Source organism: Thermothelomyces thermophilus, chromosome 1 (assembly GCF_000226095.1).
Source record: "Thermothelomyces thermophilus ATCC 42464 chromosome 1, complete sequence".
Lineage (NCBI taxonomy): Eukaryota > Fungi > Ascomycota > Sordariomycetes > Sordariales > Chaetomiaceae > Thermothelomyces > Thermothelomyces thermophilus.
The window spans coordinates 2,502,900-2,527,582 of NC_016472.1; the positions used below are offsets into that span (position 1 = coordinate 2,502,900).

Here is a 24,683-nt window from a genome sequence, read left to right on the forward strand (position 1 = left end):
TGAGTTGTAGAAAGACCGAAGAGTGCTTGCTTGTGAGAGATATGTGTCTAAAGTGCTGTTTGCTTTGCTTGTCTGGACAACCAAACCGATCACTGACAGGGCGAAGGTCAGGCGAGTCTTTATGCACTTTCAGCCCAGGTGTCTGATGGGTATAACGCCGGGCCTATTGGTCTGTGTAGATAAGAACAGAACCCAACACCAACTAGAGAGAGGCCTTGGTCCGCATGGGTCTGGATCGTTTTGGCCGGCAGAGCGAAACCTTCTCGCGGCGGTCAGAGCCAGGGTTCTGGCACGTCTAGGGCCCGGACAGAGAGCCCAGCCGGACCGGGATCATATTTGCTGTGTTGAAGCAGGGCTAATTACCACGGAGGGCCCTCAGTATTGGAAGTGGTCTTCGCGTCACAAAGAAGGGAAAGGGGGGAGGGGAAGGGGGGGTGAGGATAGCAGGGGAGAGTTTCCCCCAAGAGCCACAGAGCATGCTGCCAAGAGGGTCGAAGAGACCTGGACCATATAGAAAATCAAAACATCCTAAACCACCTCGCGGTTTGTTGGCGGTCCCTCGGAGAGGGAGAGAGAGAGAGAAGGAAGGGGCGGCGTGGATGGTCGAGCGGCTGATTCGAGAGTCGAGACAAGAGATCGTTGACTCAAACGCTTCAAATGCTCTTCGAGGCCTGGGCCGCTGTTGCGCGGCACCCGAGGTTCCCCACAGTCATAGAATGTGGATGGGGTTGATTCTGTCGCTTCGCCGTGCCTCATTGTGCTTGTTTAAGACTCAAGGCTGCAGTGTGCGATGTGGGGTACTTTGTACATACATACAGATATGGTCTTTCCGTGTTCTGCGCCGCTGAGAATGACAGAGCTGGTTGGCTCAGTGATTACTACGGGCCTGTTTGCCATAATTATTACACTACTACCTATGAGAGCCCCACACTAAATACATTAGTAGAGCGCTACATGCGCACCAAAAAGTCTTACTGACAATATAATATTACACTTGATAACTCGTTTCGGCCGCCCCATCGCAACCGTCGCCTAGTCAGCCTACACTAGTGGCGGCGCAACTGAGCATCTGTTTCATCTTACGACGCCCTTAACCTCATTCGCGCGGGGTGTTCCTAGCTCCATTACCCACTTCTTCCACTTTAGCCTACCTTACCTGACCTTTTTCTATAGGATTTGTTGTACTGCGGCCAGCCCTCAATCAACCAAGCAGGCCCTACATTTTGCTTTCCTTAATTATTCATTCTTGCTCACCACGAGCAAGCACCACCTGTCGGGCGTTTTCCTTCCCACCAGCTCCAAGTCTCTGTTTCCCAAGATTACCACCGATCCCGCGCATTAACCCTTGGCATTCACCATGGCATCCCCTAGCCAAGTTGCTCCCTCGTGGCTCGCCCGGCTCGACGAGATGGCCGCCGACATCATCCCCTCGACATATCCCATCGAGACGGACACCCTGGGCATCATCAAGAAGCTGCTGCTCGCCCAGGGTGACGACAACGCAGCGGTTGGCGAGGCCGTGCACGAGATCCGCTCCTTCTACACCACCAAACTGTTCCCGCCCAACGACCCCTTCTACAGGGACCTCCCGGACCACGGTGTTTCCCAAGTTGTCGGCGCCGTGGTCGACCACGTCTTTGAGCTCGCGAGCGCTGTGCCGTGGAAGGAGTCAGCACACAAGCGACTCGCTGACCTGCTCATCGCGCTCAAGGAGAACGCCACCACCACCGGCTTCGATCCCGCGGTACGTCGTTTCACTCTATTACCCACCCGCCGAATCGCTCACTCGCGCGCCGAACTCGAATCCTAACTTCACCCTCTTATCAGGATCCCCAGCTCGGCTGGGAGTCGAGCAACCTCGAATGGCACGCCGCCGAAATTTGGCGCAGCTACAACCGTACGTTCATCCAGCCTCGTATCCTCGTCTCTGTTGGCCCGAATCCATTCCCACTCCCTTCCTTCCCTCTCTCTCTCTCTCTCTCTCTCTCTCTCCCCCCCCCCCCCCTTACCTACCTACCTCGGGTACTTTACTTTCACTAACCGGCCTCTCCCCGCGCGCCCGCGCCCGCGGCCCCCAACCAAACAAACAAACAGCAACCCACACCGCTTCGCAGCAAGAGTGCACCGAGGCCCTGCGCACGCACGTCCTGCTCGCCCGCCTCGTCGCCGCCGACTTGCTGCCCGCCGACGGCCCCTGGCGCACCGCCCAATGCGTGTCCGAGGGCCTCAATACCAACAACAACAACAACAACAACAGCGGCGGTGGCGGTGGCGTCGGCGGCAGCTGGGAGGCCGACACCGCGCTGGTGCGCACCTGCCGGGCGGCCATCGCCGCGCGCTACCTCGTCCTCGCCGGCCGCGCCCTCCCGCGCGAGCTGCGCCGCGCCCCCGGCCCGGACACCGAGGCCGTCGTGCGCAAGGCCGAGTGGGCCGCCTGGGCCGAGAGGCTGCGCCGGCTCGCGTCCGCCTCCTCGTCGTCGTCACCGCCGGCGGCGGCGGCGGGTGGTAGTGATGGGGACGATCTCGTGGCCGTGGCGGAGGTGCCGGAGGAGTGGGATCTGAAGGCGGGCGCTGCCGAGGCTGCGCGCCAGGTCGAGATTTGGTTGAGTGGGCAGGTGTGAGTGAATCAATCATTGGATCGTGAGATGTTTGATATTATTTTTTTCTTTTTTTTTCTTTTTTTTTCTTTTTTTTTTCTTTTTTTTTCTTTTTTTTCTTTTTTTTCTTTTTTTTTCTTTTTTTTCCTTTTTTTTCTTTTTTTTTTCTTTTTTTTCTTTTTTTTTTCTTTTTTTTTTTCTTTTTTGCTCGAATAACGGGTTAGAAAACAAACAAGAAAAAAAAGGGGGGTAAGGATCAAGCCAGACTATTAATTAATCGGAGTTAATGTGACGGCTAACTACTCATTGATAATTAATTGATAGGTAACACAAGCCTTGATCGAAAGATGCCTCGAACGATCATTCTATAGTCTAAATGACTACAATATTAATTAGTTCACCCCCAAGCTAGCTTGATCAATCCAAACGTCGACTTTGATAATTACTCGCAATCGAGTTGGTATTTAACGGATTCTCTCAGACCTACGCCTTATCCTCCTAGCTCCTCCCAGCTCTTTGGCGAGAACCTGGACAGCTTGACAAAAGCCCCGATCAGCGGGAAGCAAACGGGAACGGCTGCCCCCGCAATGCTCAGGATCCACGCATGATGGAGACCGGCCACGTAAGCCCTCAGGACGCCGAGGAGCTTGTCTCCCGAGAATACGGTCTGGAGGTCGTAATAGGCGCCGACACTCAGGACCTCGGCGGTGGTGACGCCGGGAGCAAACTGGGGGAAGCTGCGGATGAGGCCGTTGTTGAGGATGGACTGGGCCATGCCGACGCCCGGGGTGCCGCCGATGAACTGGAAGAAGAGGATGTTCGACATGGCAATGCTGTTGTCCCCCTTGGGCGTGATGGCGTTGGCGATGACTGACGGCCGGAGGCTGCATGGAGAGACCCGTTCCGAGACCAGCGACGAACTGGAAGCCGATCCATTGGCCACTGTTCGAGTTGATAATTACCCAGCATGTAAATCAGTCCGGCACCCACGGCGGCAAGCGAGGCGCCCGTCATCAGCCACGGCTGATACCACCCGACCAGTAGGGCGCAGGCTAGTTAAGGCAAAACAGATTGTCGTCGTTAGTCGATTATCATCCCTCCACACACCCGAGTGTAAGGCCTCGCGTGTGGCGTGTGTGGGCAACTATGGGTGTGGCTTGACCTATTACTTACTCATGGGCAGGATGGTCGGGAGCAACCGGATGCCGCTTTCCAGCAGAGACACTCTGTTAACCGCCTGGAAGTAGATGGGGAGATTGTAAGCCAAGGGGGAAGAATGAGAAGTTGATCCTAAACAAACTCGTGTTAGCAAGAGTGGAAAAAGAAAAACGAAAGAGGAGCTGATGACGGCGCCCAAGTTCCACGGCTTGGTAACACCACCATAATTACTCGAGCGCTAGGATGAAGCACGTCAGCCGCCGAGAACGACCGGCACACCTGGCAAGCCAAGCGAGTATTAATTATATGAATGTCTCCCAGCCGATCTGCTCGACCTTGTGGTGGGCGGGGGGACCTTGTAGAAGAACATGACAGAGAGGATGGATGGAAGCTGATTGTAGTTCTCAGCATTCGCAAATGAAAGCAACTGTACCTAATTAACTAATTATTTGGATCAATGTAGTAATGGGTGGAGGGAAGCCACTTACCACCATCGCCACGTCAGCCGATCGGTGAAAGCTCCGCCGAGGACCGGGCCGACAACGCTAGCAACGCCGAAGATACCGCCGAGCAGGCCGAGCAGGGCGGGAATCACCTTGGGCGCCGCCGAGATGGAGACTATGAGGTAATTAGACTCCGCTGGTCATGGCGGCGCCGCCAAGTCCTTGGATCGCGCGACCCACGACGAGCGACGAGCTGTTGGGAGAGACGCCTATTTCAAATCCCGAGTCATTATTTTCAGGGGGAGTACGAAGTTGCATGGTAGGGAAGAGGCGACCGGCCGTCTATTGGCCAAGTTGCTTGCTCACATGGCCGAATTAGTTCACACGAGGGGGCTGAAAGTCCCCACCAACATTTCTTCCAATCTCTAATGTACGTAAATAATGTACATACCGAGCTGAGGGCTTCGCTTGTAGACCTTTCAGTTCTGCCATGTTCATCACCGGTTAGGTTACAGTAATCCATCATGAAAAGTAGCCAAACGCATATTAATAGCATGCATACAAACAATTTCTGTAACTTACGCCATATGAAAGAGGCATGTTCTCGAGCTGCTCGGCATTCATCCATTCTCATTTATTATACCCTCAACTACACTGTCTCTTGTTTCACGACATTCGCGCCATCAGCACGTGAGAATTGTCAAACGAAGTCTCTAGTCATGCTTGTTGTCTATTCGGTCGGTGAACCGCATCCAAAACGCTTGAAGGCGCAAGGGAGGCTCGCTCCCTTTAAGCATCCCGATAGGTGATTAAACCGAAGTCGCTACGCGCATCACAGATCCCAAGAAGCCTAGAAAAAAAACATCTGGCACACATGACTCTAACATCTCCCATATCATCTCCCCCACCATACATGAGAATTAAACAAAAGAGCGGCCCTGAGAGTAGTAGCCCGAAGCCAAGGGCCGACACAATGTGCGTTTGAATGACATGAACAGGCATAATTATGAAACATATAACTAGAGAGGCTCCGGCGTGCTATGGCATAGCGGTGTAGGAATAATAATAATAATAATTATGAAACGAAGGTGAAGAACCGACCGAGGGGGAAGAAGAGGAAGAAAAAGAAGGCACAAAGCAGAACAAAAAGCAGTATATACCTAAACATCGCTGTTGTCACCCTTTCCTCCCCTTAACCCTTCTCTACCTTGTTACCCTGCTCCGTTCCGCGCACACTACGTGCCTGAGTTCCCGAAACTCCAACACCGAAGCACGACATATACCCACATCTTCCATTACAACCCCCCCCCCCAAAAAAAAAAAAAAGACCAACTCCGCTGCTGCTTCGACAGAAACACGCCATCATCAGTCGGTAAGCAGCCGCCTCGAGGGGTGCTTGACCTCGCTAACCGGCTAAACGACATACTGATCCGCACTAGAGGGAGTACCAGCAGCAGCAGCAGCAGCAGCAGCAGCAACAGAAGCATCCTAAGCTATCTGCGCGGCGGGCTTGACGCCGCGGCGGCCAAGCAGGGTGGCGCCGTCGAGGTTCAGCTCGAACACGCCCCTCTGCCTGTTGCGCTCGCGTACCTGCTGCCAGGCTGCGGCAGTGACCGCCGCCGAGTGCTGGCCGTAGCCGCGCTGCTCGGCCGCTGCCGGGGGAGGGTGTGCCTTCCTCTCGCGATCCCGGCCGCGCTGCTGCTCCTGCTGCTGCTGCTGTTGTTGTTGCTGCTCCTGGTCGCGGATCTGCGTGTCACGCATGCTTTGCTCCAATTGTTGGGTGCCTCCGTTGTGGGGCTTGTCGGCCTGCTGGTCGGCCGGGTCCTGGTCCTCCTCCATCTCCTCGTCCTCATCGAGCGTCTCGTCGACCCCACCCAGTCGCGATACGCCGCCCGCTTTGACGCCGACATGTTTCCGCCGCTTGCCCTCCTCTTCTTGGCGGTGGACGGCGTAGCCGACGTCGAAGACCTCGCGCAGGTTGATGGCGGCCGGGGAGCGTAAGTCATAGCGCTTGTCGCCCTCGACCAGCTTGGTCGTTTCGAAGGCACGCAGCGCGTTCTCCTCCGGCGTCGCCTTCTTCTCTTCGCGCGGCGTGGGCCCGGCCTCGCGGATCCAGGGATGAGCGAGGAACTCCTTGATCGTGTAGCGCTTTTCTGGGTCCACGCAGAGGAGGTGGGAAATTAGATCCTTGGCCGATTTGCTGATGTCGTCCCACCAGGGCGAGAGGAAAGTGTACTGCCCTTTCGCAACCTTCTCGGTGAGCACCTCGATGCTCTCGTCGTAGAATGGCGGGAATCCGCACAGCAGCGTGTACAGCACGCACCCCAGGGCCCACATGTCGACCGATTTAGAGTACCTCTCATCCTTGACGATCTCGGGAGCGGTATAACCGACAGTGCCGCAGGGGGTCATGGTCTGGTTTTCCCAGATGATCTTGGAGAGGCCAAAGTCGGCAATCTTGATCTGCCCGATGCCGCCGGCTCCGACCCCCTTGATGAACTCTCCTTCGTCCACCTTGTCTTCATCCCCCGGCTGTTTCGGCTTGGGGTTCTTGGAGGGAACAAACGGAACGGGGTTGAAGAGGATGTTTTCTGGCTTGATGTCTCTGGAGAGTCTCTTTGTCAGCAGGAGCAAGGGGACGAGGGGCAGCAGTGGTCCTATCCTACCGATGGACAATTCCCCTTTCCTCATGCAGATACTCCAGCGCCTTGGCTACTTGGGTGATGACGTGCCGTGACAAATCTTCGCTGAAATATGTCAAGCGGACAATCTGGTGGAACAACTCACCCCCGGGTGCGAGCTCGAGGATGATGTAATAATATTGGCGAGACTCGGAGAAGTCGATGAGCTTGATGATATTGGGATGGTCGATCTGGCGCATAATCTGCACCTCTTTCAAGATGTTGGCCCTCTGTAGCCGTGGTTAGTCCTAGATCAACATCGAGCGGATCGAGTAAGCCGCATCCTCCAGCGCTTGACTCAGAGGTGGAAGAGTGAAGCACCGGCAGCATCCGCGAAAGCTACTCGAGGAAGAGCTGACAGAAATCCGGCGCATTCGAACGCGACAAATAGGAAAAGGGATCCTCGCACCTCTGCGGGCCTAGGAGCCTTTGGCTTAAAGTTGGGATGGAGATGCTTGTTGCTCTAACAGCGGCCCCTAGAGTTGGTAAAGGGCACTTTGAAACGGGAGGAGAAAGGGGGGGGGAGAGATTATGTGCGGTACGCAAGGAAAAAAGGGGGGGAGCACCCCAAGAAAACAATAAAAAAGAAAAAACGCGGGATCCCCTCCCCCCCGTTTTGTCACATACCTGCATGCTGTTCATCTCATACTTGCGAACGACCTTGATGGCGACTTCGCCTGCAATCCCCTCGCGGTCGCGAGCCCGATAGACGTTGCTGAACGCACCATCGCCCATCTTTTCGAGGAGTTCCCATCGCCCGAGACCTGGGTAGTGCGGAAACTTGCTCTTGCTCTCATTCTCCTCGGCCACGAGCTTTGCAATATTCTCGTCGGGAATGCGCTTGTGCTGCTTCGTCTTGGCGTCTGCCGGTTGCGGTTGAGCGGGTTCGTGGCGGGCCGAGCCCCCAGTTGCTTTCGCTGCCGAGATTGTGCTGACGGCTGGATCTGTGGCCGGTGTCCCGACGGTGCCGGTCTTGATTTGTAATTGACCTGTCGTCGAATTGTCGTTTTTCGACCGCGGCGACTCGTCAACTACGCGGGCCTGTTTCCCTGTGACGCCGAACATGACATCAGCCCCCTCGTCCCGGAAACGCTCTCCAGCAAGTTTGCGCATGCGACCCGAGCGCAGCAGTCGCACGCTTGCGGCATCGGACGGAGAAGACCTACCATGGCGAATGAAATTTTTGAGTTGCTGTATTGTCGACATGTTGGGCGTCTGGAATCTGTGATTTCCGCTTCTCGCGTTCTGTCCTCGTCTGTCCTGGAATGGAGGAGCACCGGACAGGACCCCTGGGCTGCGCGTATTGCACGGAAAACCAGGGAAGATGGAAACGAAGACGGAAAGATGTTCACCGAAATAGAAAAGAAAAGAATAAAAATCAACAGTTGGCGAAGTAGATCAATCCGTCGTGTCTAACACTTGGCCACAGGTCGTGTGGGAAGAGCTCGCGCAATAGAAAGCTTTCGTAATGGCGGAGGGGAAATAATGGGCGGGCGAGTTCGCGGCTGCGCGAAATGTCCGGACGGCGTTGTGAGCGAACCAAATGAGCAATGAATGGCAGAAGCCAAGTTGTGGTGGGGACTACGGCCAGCCGGGGAGTGGGGTGATAAGCAGCAACGAGCAGGGTTCTGGTGCAAAGGCCGGCAGAAAGTAGGTCCAAGGACTAACAACATTCGTCAGCGACGGTTAAGGCGAGTGGTCAAAGAAAAGTCAAGGCACTGATGTGCAGAAGGCTCTAACCGGTCAATGTTTTTTTTAGGGGGTGTGGGGTTGCGGTAGGTGAAGGAATCTCGTTATGCTTCCTGCTCAGGCTCCCACTGTCATCGTTTTCATCATCGGGCAAATCTGGTCAATCAGTGAGCCTGCGGCGCAGCAAATCAACAGCGGTCCTTCCGTGTAGGGTGCAGGAAACGATCTAAGACTTGGGGGATGGCAGGGCTGCTCAAAAAAAAAAAAAAAAAAAAAAAACTAGAACCCTGCTGAGAAGGTCGCGAAGCTTAGGAACGTGGACTTGTAGATAGATGGTTACCGCGTGAAACAAGTGTAACGGTTTTAATTGTGCTGTTTTCGCAGAAACTGCATGGCAAAGAAAGAAGGGCAAAAAGTTCAAGGTCACACGCTGCTTGGCGATGCTTGGCGAAGCCAGAACAGTTGCCCTGCCACTGGCGCTCTCGGCAGGGGGGCGTTGGCTATGACGTAGTTTGCAGCGTCATTAGCGCCAGCCCCGGAGATTAGCGCAGCCTAAGCATCACTGCGTTTGCGTCACCGTTGCCCGGCTCAACGAATAGAAAGGCGACCTACTTTTTCACTTGCAGACCCGCCGATGTCCAGTTTCCCTCCTTATCCGGTGGTGTCGCGTACACGTAGTGTGTGCCTGGCCTCCAACTGGCGGTTCTTCCAAGCGCTGTTCTTGGAGTCCACTTGAAGGACTACCGCTGCTGTCTCACCATCATCACGATGTGTCGCGGACCCGTGTCTCACTCTGCTGCTGTATACTGGCTTCCTTGACTCCTCTGTAATCAGATTGGGTTGCGTATGGCCTGTCCCACAATGTTCGCACGGCTTTTGAATCCTTCCGTTTACCCCGCATCGTCATAGCCAGGAGCCTGCCAAGAAATTGTGGTACGATTTCCGGCATTGCGGCACGTTAGTGTAGCGGGGCCCGGACCCTGAATCCTAGAGTTGAGCCTGCTTGAACCTTGAAATCCATTCATTCATGAGCAAGAATTCAACATGCCGATGATTCTTACCTACCATCCAGGGACTTACACTAGTGTAGTGTACGCACGCCTTGTACTACGTATTTACTTTTACTAGCACTTTTTCCTGGAGCTAAAGACGCCGACTCACAAGAGCCACCTCGATTTTCTTGTTAAAAGCGTACCACCTTGCTGTTCAACATCTGCATATTACGAACCTGGGTCCCCTTCGCTCAAAAGGTTGTGGCACCGGCGAAGACGGGCTCGCCTTGAATGTTTACAGGATCATGTCTTGATTTCCCATGACCTGCGACACTTTCGCATTTCGCTACAGGTGACAACCGCATGCTCCGTCCCTGCAGTTAACTCAGTAATTGTATGTACAGTACAGTTGCGAGCAATAAGCATCAAGCCGTCGCTGCCGTCATCGTACATACGTACGCGGCATGCTCGCTAACAGCATATTGCCCGTGCCGGCCTTACCACCGAAATGATGAAATGACGTGGGTTTGCTGCATGCGGTCCGCCGATCTGGCCTTGGCCTGAATCCGGCTCTCCGGGCAACACAGAGGAGATAATGCAAACGGCTTGAGGCTGGCATTTGGGCTCCAGTTGTTGGGAGACGGTTTCCTCGGCCCGACCCCACGCCCCGGGGAACAGGCTCTCTGGGATCGTGGGGGTTACCCCAAGACGGGCCTCATGATGAGCCTCCCATTATGCGACCTGACTCGCGCTCCCGTTTCGGCTTTGCCCAGCCGACCTGCGCAGCATCTACTCTTGGACGCAAACGATGATCAGCTTGAAGGGTGTCGCAAATCTCCCCGCTCCCCTCGCTTCCCTCTCCGTCCGTAGTGACCTGCAGTCAAATAAGCCTGCACTGCATGGTGTCACGTTTAAACTACAAACCGTTTTCCCGCGGCTGTTCTGCATCTCCAGAATCGGTATTTGCACTCTGTAGCAGCTGTATTTTTTTTCGAGACTGGCGACCTCGCTTGATCCGGTCTGGGCCCGGGATCCACACAACACCAGAGGGGCCGATGGGGACTCCGCATTTTCCGAAATGCGGGGGCCGGAGCCCGTGCAAAGTGGGGCCGTGGCTTTCCTAAACCATCGATGATATTCGATCTTCGCCGGCCAATTGTGGCAACAGGATCGGTGGTCGGCGGGCGTGGCGACCTCGAAATTGCTTCGGGTGCGGTGCCGACCATCCTCTGGCAGCAAAAATCTGCGGTCGCAGATGCTGGGGTGGGGAGTATTTTGGTCTGTGTTGGGGTTGTTATAGTGCGTTCGCGAATCTTCACGAAAAGGGATGGACTGATGATCGAGGGTGCGCACCATGCTGGTAATACTCACCAAATAGCTCACCTTCTGGATGGACATGTAGGCTCTATGCATTAAATAATAAAAAAGTATCTGGCCCTTTCTGGAATCATCCTCTCTTCACGGCAAGCCAGACCTCTTTTCACCAAAAAAAAACCAAAGTGGGACACCCGCGAGGAGACATCTTGGACTTCTTTAAGCCAAGGTATAAAAAAATGACAAATTCGCGGCGCGTCGTTCGTTCGGAGGCGGCGGTACGGACCTCTGCATCTGGCATCCGCCCGCGGCCCCGCAGGAGGATGCCGAGTCGTCCTCTCGCCCCCGCCCCGCAGTTAATACCGAACGGCTCTCGGGCCGGTCTCGATCCCGGGACCAAACGCAACCATCCAAAGCGAGCGGCCGCCAGGTCGCCGCCTCCCGTATTTTCGACATTGCATGCCTCGGTTCCAGTGCCCGCGGCGTCGCCGTACACACTACGAAGCAGCCTTGACCCGGTCATGGGCATCGTGCAGGAGATGCAGCCTGTTACAGTATTTGACTGCCAGTGGGTCAGATCTGGCTGACCCACCAACAGGGATGACGAGCCAGGGTCAACATGTATTTAGACAGCTTCTCTAAGTGCCTCTGGCACTTAGAACAATCAACGCTTTTATCACCTACTTCTGCAGACCGTAACAATTGGTCCAGGAGTGCCGCCCACGGCGCGAATACCGCTGTGGTGTCGTACCTGTTTGCAGCCCTTCTGAGCTGTACTGATTTGCAGCCACCGAGCTGTAGCACAACCTCGGCCGGACCTGAGCACGGTATTAGGGGCTCGGTCCGGTCATCGACGCTTGTGTTACGCGGCAAAAAGAGGTCGAGGAGGTGGCTGGTGTCGTCGTGGGCCTAGCCTGCTGGGCTGGATGGGTAATTAGGGCATATCTTGATGGATCCTCTATTATTGCAGGAATAATTAATAATCCTAACTTGAACCGGTGACGTAGGAAGGTTATGATTTTGCCGAAAGATGTTCTCCCTAGTTTGTTTACCTTTTTGATTCATTTCGGTATGTATCTTCTCATTCTCTCACGGTATACTGTTTTGGTTTGCTTTGTGTTTTCGGTGGTGGTGGTGGTGGTTCCCAAGACCCAAGAAGCGATCATTGGGCAATTATCTAGTATAATAAGCAATTGAAATCTTACAATGTCTACATGTTAGCTCATGTACATACATAAATACCTCTGTAAGCGTGCCAGAGACAGCAACAGGCTTGAGGGCAACATGACAAGGTAGATCCATGGCCGGGCCCGTGATTGCTCATTGTTCGACTAAAAACAAATCAAACCAAGTGAGCTGCCCTAAGGTACCCAGTACTCAAACATGAGATGCCCAATCAAATGTGGGCCCCTGGCTTGTGTGCTTGTTTCGGAGCACCTAGCCAGCCCTGATGCAGACCTATTTCCTGATGTGGTTTCAAGTCGGCCCTTCAAGAGTCGTACATTGATGAAGGATTCCACAGTTACGTCCATCCTCTGGGAGATCTGGATACTGCGGAGCAATGCAACTATAATTACTTGTATACATGGAATATTGTGTCGGGCAGGCAGTTCGAGGAGGGGTATGTTCGGAGGTCCACCTGTTGCATCCATTCAACCCCATCGACTATTACCTCGCTGCAACCCCGGGGGGGGGGGGTTCTTTTGGTACCATGTCCATTAGCCCATCCGGGTTTAGCGCTCCCTTGCCGTGTTGGAGAGGAGAGGAGAAAGAGACAGGTACTAGAAAAATGAGAAAAGAAAAAAAGGTTTGTTTGTACTTGAGCGAAGCAGATACTTAGCTACGTTAAGCTTCGCTCAAACGGGAAACCGGGTCGAGGATCCTTGCCAAGCTGGGGCCCCGGCTGGCCGCCGTGTGTTGGTGGGCCGTCTCCTTCCGAATTGCCCGGACGGGATTGGTGGCGCATCCCTCATCGTCAACGGCTCCCCGGGATCATACCCCGTTCCGAACTTGGTCTGAATAGAATCAGGAAGCCAGCGACCTGTCCATCCAATGGCCTGAGGGGAGGCATGCAACGGTCTGGTCATACCGTCGGAACCACTCACCCTCTGGTGACACTCACCCATCATCATGACCCTGGTTGGTCTGGAAGTGTAACGGGTTACTTGCATCTGCCTCAGCCGTTGGTCGAGATGGAGTCACGGTCCTCGGTATTGGACTATTGATCTCGCAACCAGTCCTAAGGTTCGCTCCCTCGGAGGACCAAGCTCCTGGTTGTTGAAGATGGAAAGCACTGAGCAAGGGGCAGCACGGAAGTATACCAGATGATCTCGATCGGGGCATTCGAGGCTCAGACACCGACGGCAGGGGAGAAGTCTCCCGTTCGTTGTATCTCTTTCAAGACTGATCTTGACCCGTTCCCAGAGAACTAACTGTGCTTCCGCTTGCCTAATAGAATATCAAACGGAATTAACCTTTTTTCTTCCCCCCTTTCACAAAGAACCAAACAGAATAAGTAAAGTGGGAAAAATAAAACAGGTCAAAGATAAGAAAAAAGGGTCGCATAGACGAACGCCCTCGCCTTTCCAAACGACGGATCGGGCCCGGTCCAGTTCCTCGGCCATGTCAGTAACAAGCCTGGCCAAGACGGCGGGCATCTGGGCTGGCGGTCTGCTGCTCGGTCTCAGCCTCCCGCACCTGCCCCATCTCGGGGCTCCTCGCCTCCTCACGTCCCTCGTCGGCGACTTTTCCATACTACCGGGCCGCGGTCTCGGACTCCCGTTCTTGACGAAGCCGATCCGCACCACCACCACCACCACCAACAACAACAACAACAACACAGCGTCGTCCCCCCCGACCACCGCCGCAGTGGTGGGAGCGGAGGAGGAGGAGGAGGAGGAGGCGACGAGGACGTTTGTGTGCGACACGACGCACACGTACCGGACCGAGCTGGTCTCGCTGGACCCGCTCATCATGTACATCCACGACCTGATCACGCCGGCCGAGATCGCGTGGCTGCTGGAGACGGGGGAGCCCCGGTTCGCGCCGTCGCAGGTGAGCAAGTACGGGCGGCAGCAGCAGACGGCCGACCGGACGTCGAGCTCGGCGGGCTTGCCGCGCGACGACCCGGCCGTCATGTGCGTGCTCAACCGGACCCGGGCCTTCCTCGGCACCATGCTCCGCGACGGCTGGGACGAGATGGGGCCGCCGCAGCTGGTCCGCTACACCGCCGGGCAGCGCTTCAACCTGCACCACGACTGGTTCGACGTGCCCCAGCGGGCTGCTGCCGCGGCGGCCAGCGACGACGGCGAGTTCGTCCCCCGGAGGTGGAACCGCGTGGCGAGCTTCTTCGCCATCCTGGAGGACGACTGCACCGGCGGCGAGACGTACCTCCCGTACGCGAAGCCCATCGTGCCCCCGAGCCGTCGTGGCGAAGCCATGTGGCAGGGTGGCGGTGTGGCAGGTGAGAAGAACAAGAAGAAAAGGAGTAAAACGAAGACGGCAGCGACGGGGGTAGAGCAACAAGAAGAGAAACAAGAACGGGAACAGGAACAGGAGCAAGAGGAGGCGCGGCCGCTGTGGAGGGAGCACGAGGACGGCGGGCTGGCGTTCCGGCCGGTGGCAGGCAACGCCGTGTTCTGGGTGAACTTACACGCGAACGGGACCGGGGACCCACGAACGAACCACGCGGGGCTGCCGCTGGAGTCTGGGCGGAAGACGGCCATGAACATCTGGCCGAGGCAATACTACCCGTGAGGGAGGGGGGAGGGAGTGATTGAGTCAGGACTCCTGCAGCAAAGCTGTACATGTAATCCGTACATGATGTGTGTGTATATATATGTACATACACGTACGCTTGTACAGATTGTCGACGGACAAGGACCAAAAGCCAAAAAAAAAGCTGAAACGAAAGATCAACACGCCCTGGCTTCTAACCCCGCACCCTCTCTTCTCAAAGCTATGTCGACCACACCTTGACTCCGTCGATCCAGGTCTCGGCGACGGTGGCCGCGGTGATCTTGTCCTTGTCCCACTCCATGTTGTCGACGACGACAAAGTCGGCCTTGAGCCCCTTGCGAAGGGCGCCGACCCGGTGGTCGTCGAAGCAGCTGTAGGCGGCGCCCTCGGTGGCCGCGGCGACGGCCTCGCACAGGCCGAGGGCGAAGTGGGGGTTCACGGGGGCGTCGCCGGCGGCCGGGTCCCGGTAGGAGCGGCGCGTGGTGGCGACGTAAAGGTTGCCCAGGGGCGCGTGCGGCGCGGTAGGCGCGTCGCTGCCGAGGGCCAGTGGGGCGCCGCGGTCCGCGAAGTCGCGGTAGGCGAAGGCGCGGCCGCAGCGGTGCTCGCCCAGCAGGCGCGGCCAGGCACGAAGGATGGCCGGGTCAGCGTGGACGGGCTGGATCGAGGCGGTGATGCGGGAGGTCCCGAGCCGGGCGGCGTCCTCCTCCGAGGCCAGCTCGAGGTGCTCGACGCGGGGTCGGCGGTTCGGGTTGGCATGCCGAACCAGCACGTCGACCACCATGGCGATGGTGGCGTCGCCGATGGCGTGCAGCGCGACCTGCAGCCCGGCCTCGTCGGCTCGGCGCACCACAGGCTCGAGGTGTTCCCTTGTCCAAAGCGGCACCCCGACCCGGCCGTCGTGCGCGTACGGCTCCTTCAGCCCGGCCGTGCAGGCGTCCACGATGCCGTCGCAGATCACCTTGATGCCCACCACCCGGCAGTCGGGCGTCGTGGCCGCCCCGAACTCGCCCGCCAGCTGCACCGCCCGCTCGACCTGCTGCAGCGCGTCCTCCACGCGCTCGCACGGCCGGATCAGCCAGTACGCCGCGATCCGCATCCCCGGATTGCCTCCGTCCTCACCCTTCTTCGCCTTCTCCCGCTGCCACGCCTGCAGCGCCTCCCACCCGCCCTCGTCCATGGCCATATCGATCAGGCCAGTGTACCCGGCGGCGTGGTAGGCGCGCACGGCCGCCTCGACGGCAGCTACTCGCTCCTCGAGGGTGGCTACGCGGGCAAGGAAGGGCCAGACGTACGTCATGTTCGCCGCCTCGCTGAAGACGCCCGTGGGACGCCCCTCGGCGTCGCGCTCGATGATGCCGCCGGGCACGTCGGCCCAGGCGTCGGCGCCCAGCTCCGCCACGGCCGCCGTGTTGCACCAGGTCGAGTGCAGGTCCTTGGAGTCCACCAGCACGGGGCGGTCCCGGCCTGTCCGCTCGTCGACCGCCAGTCCGTCCAGGTCGGCCGCGCGGACGCCGCCGGGCGTCATGCTGTGCATCCACCCGCGCGCCAGGATCCGCGGCGCCTCCGGGTGCGCGGCCGCGTGCGCCCGCACCGCCGCCTGGATCTCCTCGAGCGTCCGGCATCCGCCCAGGTCCAGCTTGTTGAGCGCCTGCCCCAATAGCATCAGGTGCATGTGCCCATCCACGAAACCGGGGAGGACCGTCCGACCTCCGAGGTCTCGCACGATCGTCGTCGGGGACGCCGTGCTGCTGCCGCCGCTGCCGCCGCTGTCCGAGGATGAGGAGGCTGCAAGGGCGGCGGCGATGGGCGCGTCTGATGGCGAGCCGACATGCTCGATCTGCGAGCCCCGGACGAGCATGCACGAGGCGAACGTTGGTTCCCGGTGCAGACCCGCGCTGGTACCCGGCTCGACGCCCGATTGGAAGATCCTTCCGTTGGTGAAGAGAATCGCAGGAGTAGCCATGGTGGTTTTTTGATCCCTTTGGCTTTGTTTTCCTATTCCCTTGTTGTATTCTTTTCCTTTCTCTTTTTCTCTTGTGTTTTTTTCTTCTTTTCTTTCGGGAACTCTAGGAGGTGGTAATTAACCGAAAGTAATTAGCCAAGATACCCTCGACAAACCGAATTGGCGGGAGCGAAAGGTATGAATGCAGGAGTCGTAGAAAGAGCTAAGGAACTGGTAATCTGGGCCTTTTTGACCAAGTAGGCAAGCTACCGTTCGGTGCTCTTGATGTTACTGTGAAAACATCCCACTTTGGGCGGGCAGTTGGGCAGCCGGGAACTAGCACACTACCAAAGTGAGTCGGTCCAGCATCATCTGATCTGATAAGTCAAGCCGCCCCTGCAGCTATCCCCGAATTTCTGGGCTGCGGGACCCCTTACCCCCCCATCGCACGGTATTGGGCCACTCTCGTCGCAGAACGACCGTCGGGAGGTGGAACTCGGCAACAAGCGGGGTTGCGCTGGGCCGAGGACCGGAGCGTCGGGTCAAGCGGTTTTAGCGAGTAAACTTTGGGAGGGGCGAGTTCATCTCATCTGCTGTGTAGTGGGTGGGTTCCTTAGTTTACTTGGTTTTCCTTTATAGGCCCTCGTCCGCGATCTCAGTCTCCATTTATAGAGAATTTGGTCTTGCACGCATAACAAACGGAGACCTGGGACGGAACTGCATATGACTGGCCTGAAGAGGATTTTTCTGTACCAAGCAGTTAGTATTAATTATTCCGCTGAATTTGGTGGTAATTACCTCCAATCGTGCAAATGATCAGGGGAGTCCGGTTTGGCCGATAAATACAGTTTCGGGCCTATGATTTTGAAGCGCTGTGGGATCGAGAAAGAACTACGGATTATTCTATTCTGATTCTACACCTGCTAGCCCAGGCCCGCGACTGGGCTTATTTCCGAACACCCCCTCCCACGCCCCCCGTCGAGAAACCGTTCAGTTTAACCCTAGAACGGAAGGCGCCCGTGTACAAGGCTGCTACAGTTGCTTTACGCGTATGTATCCGTACTTGCCTAAAGATTATTCACACCCTTGGTTGGTTGACTATTGGGGTTCATAATGTACAGTACCTCATATTCTGTCGTTCCCAGGTAGTACTCCTAGGTACCCGCAAATTGTAGACCCGAAAACAAGGACAGCCGCGAAAGCATCGGCCACTCCTTGTGCAACTGCATGCCTCTGCGAAGAGAGCAAGTGATTAATTACTTTGGCCCCCGCGATTTTACGCAAGGCAGATTCCCGACCTTTTTCGCTTAGTACTCAAACTCGAACCTGTTTTCGATAGTTTCGCGTATAATTCAGGTCTAACACACTCACGTTTGCACGCTACATATCAATCATTATGGCAAAGAAGGTCGACGCCATCCTCAAGAGCTATGTCGCCGACGGCACTGCGACCAAGGACAAGCTCCTTGGAGCGGCATTTGTTGTCGTGAACAAGGATGGTATAGTCACCGCGATTATTGTGCTTTGTTTCACTTTAACTATGAAATATGTATCTAGCCTAATTAATACTTACTTGAGTCTTGCGATATTCATATCGTTCAATCTTTAGGCCCCATCTACCAAGGCTCGGCAGGCCGCACCGGCATCGACCCAAGCTCGGCCGCCTTCACTCCTCACTCAATCGCCTGGACGGCGTCCCTGTCGAAGCTGGTGACGACGCTGACGCTGATGCACCTCGTCGAGCACCGTGACGACAAGAACAAAAACAACAACAACAACAACAACAACAACAACAACAACAACAACAACAACATCCAGAGCACGCTCGACGAGGATGTGCGCCCGCGCGTACCCGAGCTCGCACGGCTGCCGATCCTGCGAGGCTTCGCCGCGGGGGGGCTGGCAACGCGTCACCCGGACAACAAGAAAGAGGAAGGCGAGCCGCTGCTGGAGCCCAACACGGCACCCATCACGCTGCGCCACCTGCTCGCGCACACGGCCGGGCTGGGCCTCGACATTGCCGACGCGGACCTGGAACGCTGGTCGCGCTGGGTCGGCCGCACCGCCCGCGCCAGCACGTCCACCGTCGAGGGCTGGTCGACCCCGCTCCGCTTCCCGCCGGGGGAAGGGTGGTACTACGGCACGGGCCCCGACTGGGCCGGCCAGGTGCTCGAGCGCGTCACCGGCCGCCGGCTGAGCGAGTACATGGACGAGCACGTCCTGCGGCCGCTCGGGATCACCCGGGGCACGGGTTTCTACATCGACAAGCTGGTCGGCGGGGACGAGAAAGAGGAGGATGAGGAGGGCGGGAGGGACGGCGGCCGACAGCTGGTGACCCTGACGGAGCGCGACGGGCAGACGGGCGAGCTCAGGGAGCGAGACGTGCCGTTCCCGGTCGAGCCCCCCTGCGAGAGCGGAGGGGCCGGGCTGTACACGAACGCGGCCGACTACGGGAGGGTTCTGCAGGAGCTGCTGAGGGCTTTGGCGGGAGACGAGGGAGCCGTCATCAAGAAAGAGACGGCCGAGGAGATGTTCCGGCCCCAGCTGAATGACAAGCAGAGGGAGTGGCAGAGGAGCATCGTCTGGGAATTCGGCGCGGCCGCAGAGATCCCGGAGGGCTCGCTCGTTGACTTTGGGCTGGGGGGAATGCTGAACATGGAGGATGTAGAGGGCAAGAGAAAGAAGGGTAGCATGATGTGGTCGGGCTTCTGTAACGGGCGATGGGTGAGTTTTGCGCATATTCTATTCTTTAACTCCACAAGCCATTTCCCCCCTTGGAGGCGAAAACTATTAACAGATCATCGAGTGGATCGATTCCCGGACAGGCATTGCCGCCGTCATGTTTACCTGCCTATTCCCGTACTCGGATCCGACCGCCATCGAGCTCTATGACAAGCTAGAGCGGACCGTGTATGCGGACCTCATTCCGGATTGGCAGGCGTCGAAGTAAGGCGCTAGGGCCTGCTTGTTCCCTTTTCATCAAGTCACGTCGCTGCTCTGGTTGTGTTAGCAAGATGCGAGAGCCGGGTTGTGATCAAGAACTGAAAATCGTTAGGTGAGCACCTAGGCAGGGGGGGGGGGGTTGTTCTCAGGGCAAGGCCCTCGCTACTCTGCAGCGAGAAGATGTTTGGCCCAGAGGGGTCTTAGGTGTAATAATATAGATTAGGGTTGCCTCTAGGTAAGCTTGCTGAGGACTATTCAGTTCCAACAAGTGCCATCTGAACATTCATTCATTCAGCTATGATTAATTAGGTACCTTAGGTAGGCTCTCCCTAGGACGATTCCAAATTCACCAGCGCAAAAAAACGAATCCGCAGCCAAATATCGATAGAATAATTATACGCCCGATCATGTTGCCAAAAATCAAATCCCGTCGGTATGCCGCCTCACTCGTCTCCGTATGATTACACGTCGAGGGCAGCGCTGATGCTTTCGGGAGATCGGTCCGGCTTTCCATTGACTAATAACACAGATCCCCTCTTGCCGTCGTCTTGTCCGTCGAGCTGTTCCTCCCCGGCCAGATCGATGGCGCTGTCGCGATGCCTCCAGCTGTCGCGGAGGCCGCCATCCTTGTTCTGCTGCTCGTCACCGGCCGGGAGCTGGCGGGCGCTCTGGAAGCGCGTCCACCGCTCCTCGAACCGCTCCTCAAAGTCGCGCCCCAGTTTCAGGAACCGGATGGCGTTCCCGGCCAGGACCCGCGCCCTGTCGGCCCAGGTCATGACGCGGCCCAGCTGCTCGTCCTCGGTCAGCATCTTGCCGGCGACGGGGACCTCGCCGAGCGGGAAGGGGTAGTCGCTTCCGAGAAGGATGCGGGTAGCGCCGTGGGGCCCCAGCTTGCGGAGGGTGAACTCCATCAGGTCCGGGTCGTGCATGAGCGAGTCGATCCAGATCTGCGGGGGGAGACCCCCGCCGGCCGCCGCCGCCGCCGCCGCCGCCGTCTCCTCCTCGCGGCCGCGGAAGTGCTCGGTCGGGGAGACGCCGCAGGCGCGGGTGGCGACCAGGTCCGGGCGGCAGTCGAAGCCGCGCTGGATGCGGCCCAGCAGGGCCGGGAAGGCGCCGCCGCCGTGGGCGAAGCACAGCCGCAGCCTCGGGTGGCGCACCAGGAGGCCCGACGCCAGGACGCGGTGCATGGCCAGGGCGGTCTCGCAGGGCATGCCGACGAGCCACGAGCCCCAGTAGCCGCCCCAGCGGGCCGCGTTCTCCCGCGTCAGCGCGTACCCGAGCGGGTGCACGAAGACGGGCGCGTCCAGCTCCTCGCACGCGCTCCAGAACTCCTCGAGCCGCTCGTCGTCCAGCATGACGGGCGGCTCCGCGGCCGCCGTCGACGACGACGACGACGCGGGCTTCTCCACGCTGGTGCCGATCTGCACGCCGACCATGCCGGGGAGGCGCACGAGCCTGCGGAGCTCGTCGACGGCGGAGGGGCAGTGCTGGAGGGGCACGGTGCCAAGGGCGACGAAGCGGCGCGGGTGGGCGGCGCAGACGGAGGCGAGGTGGTCGTTGAGGGCGCGGGCGAGCGAGCGGGCGGCGTCGAGGGCCGGGCCGGGCGGGTCGGCGGGGGCGTCGTAGCAGAAGAGGGCCGGCACCGTGCTCAGCACCTGCACGTCGACGCCCGCCGCGTCCATGGCGGCCACGCGCGCCGCCGGGTCGTAGCACGCCCGGTCCACCCGCCGGAAGAAGGACCCGCCCACGTACATGTCGACCGCCCCCGTCTCGGCGTGGTCCGGCGCCGGGCGGAGGGCCGGCCACACGTACGTCGTCGTCGTCGTCGAGGAGGAGGAGGAGGAGGAGGAGGAGGAGGAGGAGGAGGAAGAGAAGTCGGGGAGGGAGGGGGGCATCATATGCGTGTGCATGTCGATCCGGAAGAGGGAGGAAGGGGAGGCCGGATCGCGGAACCGCTCCTCGTGGGAACAGCAGGATTGGAGAATATTATCATCGGTGTTGGTTGTTGACGGCGCCATGATTCTGTTTCGACCTTTGTTTTCCCTTGACTAATACCGAATACCGCAAATTGCAAATGCCGGGATGATATATAGGTGCGGTAGAACCAACGAATTATTAGTTGCCTTTGGGGTGCTTGCGTCCGGGAAGAGAACGAACAGCGGGAAATGTAATTAGTTCATAGTAGAAGAAAGGGGAGTAGAAAGATTGGGGCGCGTGCGGGCACAGGTATGATGTACATTACCATACCTTAGTGATTCGGAACTTCACAGCTGCGAGTAGTAATTACCGCACTGCTCTGCTCCACGTACAGGCGATGACAGATGCGAATTTCCGTCAAATCAAAGGGGTAATGTGAGACAGAAAGAAGTGATACGAGCGAACCAGTGTTAGGGGAGTCGGCTGCTGGGCAAAGTCAAGGTGATGTCACAAAAGCAAACAAACGTGTTTGTTGTAAGTCGTCGGCCTGCCAATGTCGGGGGCCAGCAGCTGCGGGCCGTGGAGATCCGCTCCGTTGGTCTCGGAAGACGGAAGACGGATCGGATGTGACCAATTGTGCGCTGCGATTGGATGGAACATTGAACCCCCGCCGCCGTCCCGAGCCCCGACTTACCGGCGCCGGCCGCGGCTTAGCGTCGGCGCTAACGCCGGGGTCCGAGCGGGCAAGGCCGGTATGGAGCTCTTAGTGTAATCCGTACACACCAACCGCACTTTGTGTCTTCTCCTCGGGAGTTGAGTTATCTAACGTGCAACAAAGGGTAATCCCGAGTTCGCATTGACTTCCACACCAACGAATTCAATCAAGGTTATATTTGCAAAATCATGCTGTAATTAATTTAGGTACCCAAAACATACTAATTATGCTTGGTTTTGGGGAAAAAAGTTCACATGCTCCTTAGGCCAAAGATTCGACTAATTAGTTAATTAGACCTGGCGAAGGTAAGGCGTCGCAAATAGATTGCACCCAGCCTTGGTGCCAATGGCGAAACTGTCGAATGCAAACTCAAAATCGGCAGGGGTAGCGCCCTCGAAAGTGAAGTCGAAGCGCTGTACTAGAGCGGCAAGGAGCATGTACAATTCCGCCCACGCCAGACTGCGAGTGGGATCCCATTCCCCGGTCAGCAAAAAGAAGTTGAAAGTGAGAATATGAAAGTGAGAATAGTATTAGGGAAGGAAAGGAAAGGAAAGGGAAGACAAGATGACGATCACATACTGCATGCCGAGACACACTCTCGTCCCCCGCGAAAACGGGGCAAATGTCTTCTCGGCCGCCCTCCGGGTTGCGGGGTCCATCCAGCGGTCGGGATCGAAGGACCGCGGGTCGGCAAAGTTGTGCTCGTCCGTGTGCATCAGCAGCACGGTCATGCCGACCGGCGTGCCGGCGGGGATCCGCCAGTCGTCGCCGTAGAAGAGGTCCTTGTCCGAGACGCGGGCCGACCGCGTGCCGATGCCCGGGCTCAGGCGCAGGCCTTCCATCAGCACGGCCGTGAGGTACGGGAGCCGCTCGAGCGTCTTCAGCTCGAGCTGGCCGTCGTCGCCGGCCCCGACGCCGGCCGAGGCAAGCTCTGCTCTCAGCCGCCCGCGGACCGTGTCGTTGGTGAAGACGTGGCACAGCAGCAGCCTGAGCGCGCTCGCGGTGGTCTCGAAGCCCGCCGTGGTCACCGTCGACACTTCTTGGCGGATCCGGAGCTCCGACTTCTCGGCGGGCGACAGCCCGGAGCGGACGATAGCGTGAACGACGGTGTTTTCGACGTTGGCGTCGGGCGAGCCCGATTTCACCGCAGCCAACGTCTCATCAGTGTGTTGGAAGCATTTCTGTGTCGGAGATTATTTTTTTTTATGTCTCAGGGTCAGCTCAGCACGCAGCTCAGTAATAACACTGACCTCGATCAGTCTCTACTTAGGTCGAGGAAAGGTAGCCAAACCTTGAGGTAGCGGATGTACGACTTGGTTTCCTCGCTCGCCCACGCCCACTTCAAGATCCATCCGCTGGGGATAGCCTTCAGTAGAGGGCCGTACCAGCGGATGAACTTGGTCGTGCGCCATACCGTTCCAGCCCCCAACACGGGAATGGACAGGCCAACGTTGAAGTCGTCCATGTCGAGTTCGTCGTACCCCTTTCCAACCACAAACTCGTTGGCAATGTCCCTGGTGAAAGCGCTGACCGCTGCACCCAAGTTAAACGTGGTTCCGGCAAAGCCGGCAATCCGTCCGCAAAACTTGACCACATTCTTGCGGATGACGTCTTGCCGCGCAGCGATCCTTGCTTTCGAGAACAAGGGTGCGATTGCCGCTCGCCGGGCCCGGTGCTTTACGTGGTCTTATTAATGATCAATCATCAACAGTCTGCTCTGTCTTTAAAATAATTAGCATTCCGAATCTTTGCCTTACCTGATCCAAATATGGTTGAGAAGGTGGCTCCGAAGGCATCGTAAGTCCACGCATACTTGTCCCACCGGCCATCCATGCGGTAGAGCTTCTCGTAAAACGCCGAGTCACTGACATGCAACTCGTGCGGGCTAATCCGGATGATTGGACCTGCTCCGTGTCAGAAACTGGACTTGATCATACAAGGGGTAGCTAGTCGAAGGGGAAAAAAATTAAAAATAAAAACAAAAAGAGAGAGAGAGAGAGAGAAAAGTCTATTGCCATATTGTCTGTGCAGGTCCCGGATCTTGAGGGTGTACTGTCCGCCCAGGTAGAAGTCGTAGTAGCCTTCGTACCAGCGCGAGATGGCTGCGAGCTTGGGGCCCGGGAAGCGAGCAAGTGGGTGAAGGAACAGGCGGTAGAACACCAAGGTTCCAAAGTACAGGGTTATTGCTCCAATTGCGTTGCTCCAAGTGAGAAGACCGGCAACGACGGCCATGCTGGATGAGACCCAGGGAGGTCGCAATACCACTGCAAAAAGAGAGTACTAAATACGCTCCGACCTCAAAGAAGAAAGGAATAATTAGCGAAAATGTAGGGCGCGGCGGAGGTTGCCCTCAACAAAAGGCTTGAAGTCCCGAACAGTACGGTAGGATGTGAGTGTGGGAGTAGGAGGATAGGACAGCGGGCCGAGGAACTCTGGATTCAAAACAAAAAGCTCACCGCTTTGGTCCAGAGAAGAAGAAAAAAATGCGTAGGTACGTCACCATCAGGATCAGCAGTCTCGGTGTAAACCGACCTAGCCGATTGATTCGCCCGGC

The 24,683-nt window shown here is 57.2% G+C and overlaps 9 protein-coding genes across 9 annotated transcripts; 4 read left to right on the forward strand and 5 right to left on the reverse strand.

Annotated features, from left to right (window-relative positions):
* The first annotated feature begins 1,216 nt into the window (after positions 1-1,216).
* On the forward strand, positions 1,217-1,958 carry MYCTH_2295397 (uncharacterized protein). Its single transcript, XM_003658899.1, has one exon. The coding sequence runs from the start codon at positions 1,358-1,360 to the stop codon at positions 1,808-1,810; it is 453 nt and encodes a 150-aa protein (XP_003658947.1). The 5' UTR covers positions 1,217-1,357; the 3' UTR covers positions 1,811-1,958.
* An 845-nt stretch (positions 1,959-2,803) lies between these two features.
* On the reverse strand, positions 2,804-4,516 carry MYCTH_2131761 (uncharacterized protein; the record flags this gene model as incomplete). Its single annotated transcript, XM_003658900.1, has 6 exons — positions 2,804-3,481; positions 3,541-3,649; positions 3,771-3,887; positions 3,962-3,993; positions 4,244-4,373; positions 4,435-4,516. 6 exons carry the CDS (start codon positions 4,514-4,516, stop codon positions 3,088-3,090), a joined length of 864 nt encoding a protein of 287 aa, XP_003658948.1. The 3' UTR covers positions 2,804-3,087.
* An 820-nt stretch (positions 4,517-5,336) lies between these two features.
* On the reverse strand, positions 5,337-8,085 carry MYCTH_2136712 (uncharacterized protein; the record flags this gene model as incomplete). Its single annotated transcript, XM_003658901.1, has 4 exons — positions 5,337-6,803; positions 6,865-7,109; positions 7,507-7,928; positions 8,046-8,085. The coding sequence occupies 4 exons, from the start codon at positions 8,083-8,085 to the stop codon at positions 5,687-5,689; spliced, it is 1,824 nt and encodes a 607-aa protein (XP_003658949.1). The 3' UTR covers positions 5,337-5,686.
* Positions 8,086-11,113: 3,028 nt separating this feature from the next.
* Positions 11,114-11,787, forward strand: MYCTH_2122561 (uncharacterized protein; the record flags this gene model as incomplete). The annotated part of the gene is made up of 2 exons (XM_003658902.1): positions 11,114-11,442; positions 11,586-11,787. 2 exons carry the CDS (start codon positions 11,114-11,116, stop codon positions 11,785-11,787), a joined length of 531 nt encoding a protein of 176 aa, XP_003658950.1.
* Positions 11,788-13,496: 1,709 nt separating this feature from the next.
* On the forward strand, positions 13,497-14,630 carry MYCTH_2051636 (uncharacterized protein; the record flags this gene model as incomplete). Its single annotated transcript, XM_003658903.1, has 3 exons — positions 13,497-13,720; positions 13,784-14,328; positions 14,413-14,630. The coding sequence occupies 3 exons, from the start codon at positions 13,497-13,499 to the stop codon at positions 14,628-14,630; spliced, it is 987 nt and encodes a 328-aa protein (XP_003658951.1).
* Positions 14,631-14,832: 202 nt separating this feature from the next.
* MYCTH_99103 (amidohydrolase-like protein) lies at positions 14,833-16,575 on the reverse strand (the record flags this gene model as incomplete). The annotated part of the gene is made up of 1 exon (XM_003658904.1): positions 14,833-16,575. One exon carries the CDS (start codon positions 16,573-16,575, stop codon positions 14,833-14,835), a length of 1,743 nt encoding a protein of 580 aa, XP_003658952.1.
* Positions 16,576-17,836: 1,261 nt separating this feature from the next.
* On the forward strand, positions 17,837-19,628 carry MYCTH_2295405 (uncharacterized protein). Its single transcript, XM_003658905.1, has 3 exons — positions 17,837-18,053; positions 18,164-19,278; positions 19,361-19,628. The coding sequence occupies exons 1-3, from the start codon at positions 17,951-17,953 to the stop codon at positions 19,502-19,504; spliced, it is 1,362 nt and encodes a 453-aa protein (XP_003658953.1). The 5' UTR covers positions 17,837-17,950; the 3' UTR covers positions 19,505-19,628.
* Positions 19,629-19,641: 13 nt separating this feature from the next.
* MYCTH_2295409 (uncharacterized protein) lies at positions 19,642-21,939 on the reverse strand. Its single transcript, XM_003658906.1, has one exon. The coding sequence runs from the start codon at positions 21,513-21,515 to the stop codon at positions 19,959-19,961; it is 1,557 nt and encodes a 518-aa protein (XP_003658954.1). The 5' UTR covers positions 21,516-21,939; the 3' UTR covers positions 19,642-19,958.
* A 480-nt stretch (positions 21,940-22,419) lies between these two features.
* Positions 22,420-24,361, reverse strand: MYCTH_2114617 (uncharacterized protein; the record flags this gene model as incomplete). The annotated part of the gene is made up of 5 exons (XM_003658907.1): positions 22,420-22,588; positions 22,709-23,310; positions 23,421-23,815; positions 23,887-24,033; positions 24,145-24,361. 5 exons carry the CDS (start codon positions 24,359-24,361, stop codon positions 22,420-22,422), a joined length of 1,530 nt encoding a protein of 509 aa, XP_003658955.1.
* Positions 24,362-24,683: the final 322 nt, after the last annotated feature.

What these genes read in the sequence shown, in the direction of transcription:
- MYCTH_2295405 (XM_003658905.1), top strand. Translation starts at nt 17,951, where the DNA reads ATGGCAAAGAAGGTCGACGCCATCCTCAAGAGCTATGTCGCCGACGGC. An exon ending in TGTTGTCGTGAACAAGGATG is followed by an intron (nt 18,054 to 18,163) that starts GTATAGTCACCG and finishes TTCAATCTTTAG; the next exon opens with GCCCCATCTACCAAGGCTCG. An exon ending in GCTTCTGTAACGGGCGATGG is followed by an intron (nt 19,279 to 19,360) that starts GTGAGTTTTGCG and finishes CAGATCATCGAG; the next exon opens with TGGATCGATTCCCGGACAGG.
- MYCTH_2295409 (XM_003658906.1), bottom strand. Translation starts at nt 21,515, where the DNA reads ATGGCGCCGTCAACAACCAACACCGATGATAATATTCTCCAATCCTGC.
- MYCTH_2295397 (XM_003658899.1), top strand. Translation starts at nt 1,358, where the DNA reads ATGGCATCCCCTAGCCAAGTTGCTCCCTCGTGGCTCGCCCGGCTCGAC.